General features: G+C 30.2%; 1 protein-coding gene across 2 annotated transcripts; it reads right to left on the bottom strand.

Annotated features, from left to right (window-relative positions):
- LOC104790852 (nudix hydrolase 9) lies at nt 7,420-9,365 on the bottom strand. 2 transcript variants are annotated; one of them, XM_019246713.1, is made up of 9 exons: nt 9,215-9,365; nt 9,039-9,113; nt 8,867-8,923; nt 8,690-8,787; nt 8,543-8,601; nt 8,304-8,452; nt 8,074-8,217; nt 7,831-7,989; nt 7,420-7,733 (listed from the first exon to the last, which is right to left on the bottom strand). In XM_019246713.1, the coding sequence occupies exons 1-9, from the start codon at nt 9,299-9,301 to the stop codon at nt 7,602-7,604; spliced, it is 960 nt and encodes a 319-aa protein (XP_019102258.1). In that variant the 5' UTR covers nt 9,302-9,365; the 3' UTR covers nt 7,420-7,601. The 2 variants fall into 2 exon arrangements, with proteins under 2 accessions (XP_019102258.1, XP_010514946.1); XM_010516644.2 differs by having other exon boundaries at nt 8,690-8,781; nt 9,215-9,364.

The raw sequence follows: 9,889 nt of genomic DNA, 5'->3' as shown, positions 1-9,889 counted from the left end.
CAAATCTCTTTTTTTTTTTTTTTGTATTTTTTTGTTATTGTTGTTGTATGGGTTATAAAAAATTAAATCAAATATCATTGTAAAAGCTTAGTTTTAAAGTTTGGATGATATGTATATCTTATATATATATATATATATTAATCTTTTAAAAGGTTTATCTCCATTTTCTATTTTATATTAACATCTTATAAGTTATTATTTTCATACTTTCTTACAATATTCACCACACAATAAGATCATGGAGTTGAAATGATCCATATCTAATTATCTANTAATTATCTAATATGTCTCTGGTATCTCACATAATCATGTATCATTTTTAATAATTTATAAAGATCAATATAATATTTAAAGATCAATATAATTATCCATTTATAAAGTCTATTTATAAAGATCAATAGACTTTACTAAAGTCTATCAACTCTATTTATAAAGACTATGTTCTTTTGTGATCCAATTGATAAATCTGCAAATATCAATAAAATATATATTTTTTTTTATGATTTGAGGTTTTTGAAAACAAAAAGAACATAATTAAACAATTGGTTTTTTGTGTCTTTAATCAAAATAAAAAATGATCCAAAAAACAAAACATATTCAACTGGAACTTAAATATAAAAATAAAATATAATTTTAAAAATATCATTTCACTAAATTCTCTAAAGATGAAACCATTAGTATGAAATCTAGCACTATAAATTAAATTGATGAGTGAAAACCAAAAAAATATAAGTTATCCTTGGGATTTTAAAAATTATTGAGATTGAAGAATTCATATAATTTTATAAGAAAACTAATTTAGTTTGTCACTTAAAAAGTAATATTTTTTATTTTGAAATATTATGTGTAAGTGTTGAGTTTATATCAACAAACAACCAAATCATGTGAATTTTGATTCAGCCACTTGGTATTCCTTTTATTTTAGGTTATAAAAAATTAAAATATTTATTTATAATTAAAGACATGTAACTCCATTTAACTCAAATGTAACTCCTATCCAATAATTGTACATTAATTCATTCCTCCTACTAACTTATTATCTTTCAAGAGAAATTATTTTTGGTTAAATTTTAATATTTTTTATTTATTTTGGTTGGCTAAACTTATATTCATATTTTGGTTGGCTAAATTAATATATTTCTCATGTAAAATTATTGTTTATAATATATTTCTCATTTCAAAGTTTAAAGCAATATATCATATATATAAAAGTAAGGTTTTGGTCTCTCCTTATTGGTTGATTTTCATTTAATGTTTTCTAATTTTTTTTTATTTTTTTATTTGCTTTCTAATTGCTTTAAACAATATTTAAGATCCAATAAACACAATACATTTAACTCACACATTAAAATAAAATTATAACTGAAAATAAAATAAATTATGCATTAATCATATTCTACCACTCAATTTTATTCAAACACAATAAATTACTATTGTAACTCCATAGTTCTAAATGTAACTTCCATCATTTCTTATCATATAAATAAGCATTCTCTCAATCTATCATTCTCTCATATTGACATTCTTTTACTATCTCATTTTCACATTCTCTCATTCTCTTCTACAATACCTCAAATCATTTTTCTTTTTTTTTTGTTATTTTTGATTTCTTATTTTTGTTGTATGGGTTGTAAAAAAAAAATGAAATATCATTGTAAATTGTTAATGCTAAATTTTAATTTTAGAGACTACATGATATATATTTTACATTGTTCTTATTTTAAAAGATTCATCTCCATTATCTAATTTGGATTATTATCTTATAAGTAATCATTCTCTCCTCCTCTCCCACCAATATCAAATGTTGTTATATCTCATATGTGTTGTAAGAGTTTGATTCTATATTTTAATTTAGAAAGTATTATATATATATAGATATTACATTGTTCTATTTTTTAAAGATTCATCTCCATTATCTAATTTGGATTACCATCTTATAGTAAACATTCTCTCCTCCTCTCCTACCAATATCAAATGTTGTTATATCTCATATGTGTTGTAACTTGTAAGAGTTTGATTCTATATTTTAATGTAGAAAGTATTATATATATTTAACATTGTTTTCAATTTTTATTTTATTTATATAAAAAATATTTCTTTTATATTTCTTGCCTTTCTAATCTATTCATATTTATTTTTTAAATTTGCATAGTTAAATTTAAATTCACATATGTTGGTTTTAACAAAAAAATCAACTTTATTTGAGAATTAGATGTTCCTATTCATTTTTGAACAATCAATAACATAATATATATAAGCATTTTGTCTTGCAATCACAAGTTCCATTTCCATTGCTTAACTCCATGGTTAAACTATAATATATGTTGTCCTATTTGTAGGAACAACAACATATTTATTTATTATATTTAAAAGAGCAGATGATTAATCGAAATAAACATTTCTCCAAGTTTTATAATTCGTTCAGTGTGAGTGTACTTATTACTTTGAAAAACCTTTACATTGAAGTTCATAAAATCATATAAGAAAACTAAAATACTATGTCACTTCAAATTTGGAAGGAAACACTTGGTATTCCTTTTTTAAAAAGTCAAGACACATATAAAAATTTATTAATATTCAACTCACTTTAAAGGCATAAAAGGTTATTTAACTCAAAAATAATTTTTATCCAATAATTCCATACATTCCTCCCACAAATATAAATATATATATATATATATGTTCAAGATTATCTTTAAATATTACAGAATATTTTTGTTAGCTAAACTTATAGTCACATATATACAATATATATACATAAGAATTTATATTACTTATTAACACCATAATTCGACCCATTATTTGCTTAACTCAAAATTGGTTTCAAAGCCAGCTAAAGAAAAACAGAAACGATCTTATTGATATTAGACTAAAACATAGGCATACAAACAGAATCACCTACACGGAAGATAATTATTTTTTAAAAATAACTTATTATTGCAACATTAACGTAGGAAGGGTTTACATAAGCAGTTAATTAGAAAATCTAAAATACAATAAATGTATTAGGAACAATATCAGTCAATGATAAGATTGGATCCTCAAAAGCAAGAAACAAAATCCTCATAATTCATAAAAAATAAACGTCACAGTTGTACACATCTAAACGAAATGGTATAAACATATAGTGTATAAGTACAAGTGACTGCGAAGCGCCTAATTAAAACGAAATAATACAAAAGACAAAACGAAAAAGACAAAAAAAAAAACAAAAAAGTGCCAACTGCACCACAACCCACGCGTTGCGTGGCGAAGCATCTAGAATGGCTTTGAATTTAGTGTTTAAAAAGTCATGAGATTATTATATTTATTAATCACATTTTGGATTCATATTTTTAATATAAGATTAGGTTTTGATTTATTATAGTTTAGTATTGTACAAAATCTGAACTTCACAACAATTTGTATAATCAAAACATATATACAGTAGTCCATGTAGGGAATTATTATGGATTTGGCCACTTTTCACTCCAACTATTTTGTGTATGTCATTTTCTTCACATATTTTAAATTTGTCACTTTAATTTGGTCACTTTAAAAGCTATACATTTGTGATTTTTTTTGTTGCTAAAATACATACTTCATAACAAATACTAAATCTTACAAAAAAAAGAACATCAATTAAATTGTATCAAAAAATTAAGTGATATTAATTTGTATTGCTTATTTATGATTGATACAAAAGATAAAATTTAGCATCGCTTGTAATAATTGATATCCTTATTGACTTGTACGGCATCAATCAACTAAAGCTGATGCAAACGGATATAAATTTGCATCACTTTAAGATACTGATAGAAACATAAATACATCACTTAAAAAATCGATATATTAATTCATTTATATTAACAGCACTTTGCAAATGATTAAAAAATTACATCAATAAAAAATGATGCAAATAAGATTATACTAATTATGTCAAAACTAATTTTGTGATTTAGTTCAATTGTTAAAAGTTAAAATCAATGGATTTATCTACTTAATTTACATCAAAGAAAATAAAATATTTTATTATAATTTGAATCAGGTTAAAACAATGATATAATAGCATAACCAATATACATTAACAAACAATCTATATAGTTTAATTTGTAAATAATAACCGACCCATTTTTAATTCATATTACATACGTGACAAAAATAGGTTGAAACTGACATAAAATATTATTGAAATTAATGTGAAACATATAACGGCGTACTTTTTTAGTCTTATATGTCGATCGCTTCTTAAAATCTGGTATCATGTCTTTCATTTGATGTCAAATTCCTTAAAATTTTACAGCAGTTTTTTTTGAAAGAAAATAAGCGATTATTATTTTTAGTTTTCTTATTATTCTTCTTTTTCATTTTAAAATCTAAACTTTAAACACTATTTTGTAAACCCAAACCGACATATAATTTCATTTAATTGTATAATCTAAACCCTAAACTCTAACAACTCTTTTGTAAACCCAAACCGACATATAATTTCATTTAATTGTCAAATCTAAACCCTAAACTCTAACCACTTTTTTGTAAACCCAAACCGACATATAATTTTGTTTAATTGTAAAAACTAAACTCTAACTACTCTTTTGTAAACCCAAACCGACATATGATTTCGTTTAATTGTAAAATCTAAACTCTAATTATTATTTTTATAAACCTAAACCAACATAATTTCCTTAATAAAAAATCTACAGAATTAGTTTCCTTAATTTGTTTTGTCTTTTTATTTTAATTTTGATTTATTTTATAAATATAATATGATATGGCAGTTTGATTGGTTGATTAAGAGGGGATGAATAAGAGTGGTTCACCCTTAAAGGTGAACCCAATAATTTTTCTTTTAACTATTTTCTTTTTTCCTGGTTAATTGTTTTTGTTTTGAATTAGAATATTTACTTTTCAGATTTCCCTAGAATTAAGTAAATCAAGTACAAATATCCAGAAATCTTATTAGATACTTCTGTTTCCTTTGCTAAACTGTTTCGTTTATTCAATAATTATTACCGATAAGAGTCCAAAACAGATCTCTTTTGCAGTTCATAGTTCATGTGTGAATNTTTTTTTTTTTTTTTTTTTTTTTTTTTTTTTTTGTCAAACATACACTTCATTAACATAAGTTACAAGGTTTTTGGTACTCCACTCTAAGAGGAGTATAATACAACCAACTAACTTATACAGGAGGAGAGAAAGTCATAGTGTGTTGCTTAAACAGAAGCACAACACCCGGAGCAAGCTACAACAAAGGGTAAAACAAGCTTGCGAGCATCTACAGGAAAAAGAACAAAAGATACAATAAATATTGAAACTAAGATAAAGAGGTCTTAAGACCCTATAGATAGTGAGAACCACCAGGAAGATAGGCCACATGAAGTGACAGTAGGCTGTCCAAGACCTATTCATTGGCCGCGAAACGATGATATGCTACAGTGGAATGCTGAGATTCCGACGGGTTCTTATAAACCTAGCTCGCATTAAAGATGATAAGTCTTCAGCTCCCTGAAAAGCGAGAGTAGGTTGGGAACAAGTTCCCAGAAATCGAGTGACGGAGAAAAGATCTGAGATAAGACCATCTTGCCACACGCCTGTGAAAGAGCTTAACCGAATGAATAGCAAAAAGGATGAATCAAGACAGAATTGTGTAGTTAAGGGAATGGACTGGTCGGGAAAGTTGCTCTCCAATTGGGAGGAAATAAATAAGAAATGGATATTAAGTAATTGGGATGATATTTTTCTTATTCGATGAACACAAAAGTCTCTTTTCTCTGAAAGGAAGGTGCTCTCCCCTAAGGAGGAATTAGACATCACATTCAATAGATCTAGATCTCCAACGTATAGATGGGACAATGACAACGGCGAAAACAAATTGCGGTTACACATAGACGTCATCGGCAACGACACCGGATCTGGAAGACCCGAACAAGGGCCATCGGAGCAGCCAACAGAGCAAAAAACCATGCCCTCAAGACTTCTCACCTCCTCAAGATTGAAGGATCTAGGGTTTTGCGGAGGAAGGAGGAGGCATAACTGTTCGATGACCAGAACGTGCAGAGGAATGAGGGAACAGACGACTGACATGGCGATATTTCGATTTCCGGCCACCAGATCTTGAAATCCAAGCACTGCCTCGACGGAAAATGACCCAACAAATATCACAGCAATAGAGATCGAGATGCGGGTTTGGTCCTTGCAGAAAACGGAATAGCATCCATCGATGAGACTCGAACTCCACCCAAAAGAATCAGAAGCAGCGAGATCTTCTGTAGATCCATGTGAAAAGGCTCTTCGGCTAAACACCAAGACACAATCTCGACCACCGTAGGTCGGAGTAGCAACTAGTGGGGATAAAAAATAGAGTAGCCGTGTAATGGTTTGGGTAAAAGGGTAGTTTTGGAAGAGAACAAAGAAACTCAAAACCAAAGATATTTGTTTGGGATTCGAGGCGGCGAGGGATATTGCAGACGGTTGTTGCAGATGAATGCCTACAAGATCTCTGGCCGCCAGGTCTGTAAAAAGAGATGAAACACGGTGGTCGGGAAATGAACTTCGGTTATATACCGAAAAAGAACTAACTCCAAAAGAGATTAGTGAGCCGCTGAAGTGCAAGCCGGAGCATAGAAGTCTCAGCGAGGAAGCTGGAAATAGACAGTGGACAGAGGAGAAACTGGAAGAAGGAGATTCAGTCCAACGCCGGTGAGCAAAGGCTCCATCCACCGGCGTTGGAGAATGGAGAAGTTTTGGTTGTCTCGTTAATAGTGCCCGAGAGAGTTTTGACTTAAATATAAACTATTTTAGTGTTACGCTTTCGTCTTGCTTTTTCATTTCGTTTTTGTTGTTTTTTGTGTTCATCTTTCTAGATCACAAAAACAACAAACTGATTCATAATCTAAAGCATAATACCTTCGTCAAAGAACACAATGCAAGCCAACTACAAATAGCGATGTAACGGAGTTACGGAGTGATATACAAGGCTGTCCCGTCGCAAAAATATAAACTAAAAACCCTAAGGATTACAAGACGGGCGAACCCAATGGATGAGATTTCAGACGCAAACCTGTGAAATGCTAAGTTGAATAATAATGATGTCGAACAAGGAGGATCACTATACCGTAAAGAAAACTACAATGTTCAACACAAGGGAATAAGTATGTCTGTAGCATTAAAACTAAACACTAAAAGACTACAAAACTTGAGAACCCAATGGGTGAGATATAAGAGGCAAGCTAATGAAAGCGAATGAAGTAAATTCAATAACGCGAAAAACTAAATTGCTTAGATGCAAAAGAAAAACTAAAATCTCGTCTCTAAATTCAATAATGATGGTTTGCATGAGATTTTGTCTGCTTTCATATCTCCCATGTAGTAAATTCTATAGAACCTTTACCATTTATGTTTGTAATAAAAGTTAAATGCTAGAATCTAGTGTGTTACACATGTGAACAAATGAACCTTTGTAACTTTCGAGATTTCGATTTCAGAATTACATGATATACATATACTCAGCGCCATGGATTTCAAAAAAAAATTATTGTGCTAACCATAAAACTTACTTGAAATTCAAGTAATAACATAAACACAAAAGAACCAATGAACTACCACACAACTAATTGTAAGATTTAAGCATCGTCCTCTTTGGCTAATACAGACGTTTCCTTAATGTTCTTGAGACGTTGAAGCATCAGTTCGTAGAGAGCGTATCCACCATGATGGCAACCCGGCATTCTCGATGTCATCATCTTCAGCTCATCCTGATCGATTAATTAAAAGCGAAACTAGAGTTATTCGTTACCGGATCACAACATTCAGAGAGTAAACCTTGATGGATTACAGGATTAGAGAACTAACCAATGAGACAGTGTGGAGCTGTGTTGACTCGAACCCATCTTCAGCGCTAGAGTATAATCTTGGAATGTCATCTGAATGATGACTACACTTGACGAAGAAAAACATAGTAGGTCTTACATTCAACTCCCTACGAGATATTCCGATGAACAGAGGAGGGCTCTGTAATAAAAAATATACAAAGATCGATCAGTTATCTCTTGGGATTCCCCAAGTGAGAGACCAAAAGAAATCCTTCTGGCTTACAAGTGATGATGCTGGTATTCCAGTTTCTTCAACAACTTCACAGATAATGCTGTCAAACATTTCTTGAGTCACCTTCTTGTTTAAAAGCTCGCCGGTTCGAACATTACTTTCAAGCTGGTGGTAATCAATACCTACTGCTGTTGGCTACAATGTTCAAAATTGATAAACCAAAAGAGTTAGGAACAGAGAAAAAATGCTTTACGTAAATACAAGATGTTTCATGTGAATACCTCTGGATGGCCCCCAGGGAATACATAGTGACCTGGAAACTCTCCAACATTATTACTCCGGCGTAACACAATAATCTTCTTGTCAGAAGTTTCGATAACTGCTCCATTACCCAATGGACTTGAGGTATGTCTACATCTTATTGAGTCATCTGTGAGAGAACAAAACTATTAACTATAAGAAACCTTGATCAAAAGCTCTCTCCAGTTGCCCCAACACAAAACTAGAGACAATGATATACCTTGTGATGTAACAAGGAACTTCTCCCACAGAGAACTCAAATTAGTTCCTACAAAAGTCCTTGGTAAAACCATGTCCAAGATTAAACAATTCTCTCCACAAAACCAAACAATTGAAACACTGAAGAAGGTTAGATAAAATGAGAAACCTGTAATCAGTCAAGCCAAGGCGAAGACAAACGTGTTGCACTTCATTGGTACTACCACTACCACCATCACCATCTAAACTATATGATCCATACTGAAACTTAAAAGACATCATAATGAAGTAACTGATTTGATTAGTGACTAAGTAGTAACAGAACAGCTTCAAAGATCATACATACCCTGAACTTTTGGCCATTGAACAATGATGAATTGCCCTGTATTCTCTTCTCCCAAACCTAACATTAATTAACCAAAAGCCATCAAAACACCAATCACGCCATGAAAAAAAAAAAAGTATGATCTAACACGAGTAGTGAGTAAGAAATTGCAATTGAGATTTCGAGGTCTCACCTGAGAAATAGAATCTTCGAGATCAGGATCGGGATGAGGAACCCGATCGTGCGATTTCGAGAAATCCACCGAGAGCTTTAGTATCATTGAAACAACATAAACAGATGATTACGTATAAATTCGATTAATAGAGAAGAAAAAAAGAAAGAAGAAGGGGATTGAAGAGAAACAAAAACCTGAGATGGAGAGAGTCCAAAAGGACATGAGAGAAGAATCTGGTATTGTGAACCTTCAGGATTCATCTCTTCTGCTAGTTTCGCCATGGAAGAAGAGAAGCTCGAACACAGAAAAGAGAACGAAAAATGAGAAGAAAAAAAAACCACTAAATGGGCCGAAGGCCCAAATAAATCATTATATATTTGGGTTCACCTGACTTGTTCATTCACCTCTCATATATAAAGCCAATACATGTCATATTAATTTTTATTTGTCAATCCAAAATAGATATATAATTTTTTTTAATCGTAAAATCTAAAATTTAATTTATATTTGTCAATCTAAACCAACATATAATCCTTTTTAATTGTAATATTTAAACTCGAATTCTCATTTGTTAATCCAAACCGATATGTAATATATTTTACTTGTAAAATCTAAACTTTGATTTTCATTTGTTAACCCAAACCGACATATAATATCTTTAAATTATAAAATTTAAACCCTATTGATAAACCTAAACCAACATATAACCTTGTAAATTAAAATTCAATAATATTATTAGTCTTTTAGAAATATAAAAGATATTAATTTTTGGATCTTCTTCTCTCATACCCTTATATCTAAATTTATTTTCTACACTATCCACACTTTTTCTTCATACCTTTCTACATGTACTATAATATTCATTCTCA

This window comes from Camelina sativa, chromosome 6 (assembly GCF_000633955.1).
Source record: "Camelina sativa cultivar DH55 chromosome 6, Cs, whole genome shotgun sequence".
NCBI lineage: Eukaryota > Viridiplantae > Streptophyta > Magnoliopsida > Brassicales > Brassicaceae > Camelina > Camelina sativa.
This window is presented reverse-complemented; position numbering and strand designations above follow the sequence as displayed.

Bases quoted from the DNA above. Each gene is read 5' to 3' on its own strand.
- LOC104790852 (XM_019246713.1), bottom strand. From the start codon at position 9,301: ATGGCGAAACTAGCAGAAGAGATGAATCCTGAAGGTTCACAATACCAG. The intron at 8,602-8,689 runs GTTTCTCATTTT...GGTTTTACCAAG, and splicing joins CTTGGCTTGACTGATTACAG to GACTTTTGTAGGAACTAATT. The intron at 7,990-8,073 runs GTAAGCCAGAAG...TTTTTATTACAG, and splicing joins GAATACCAGCATCATCACTT to AGCCCTCCTCTGTTCATCGG.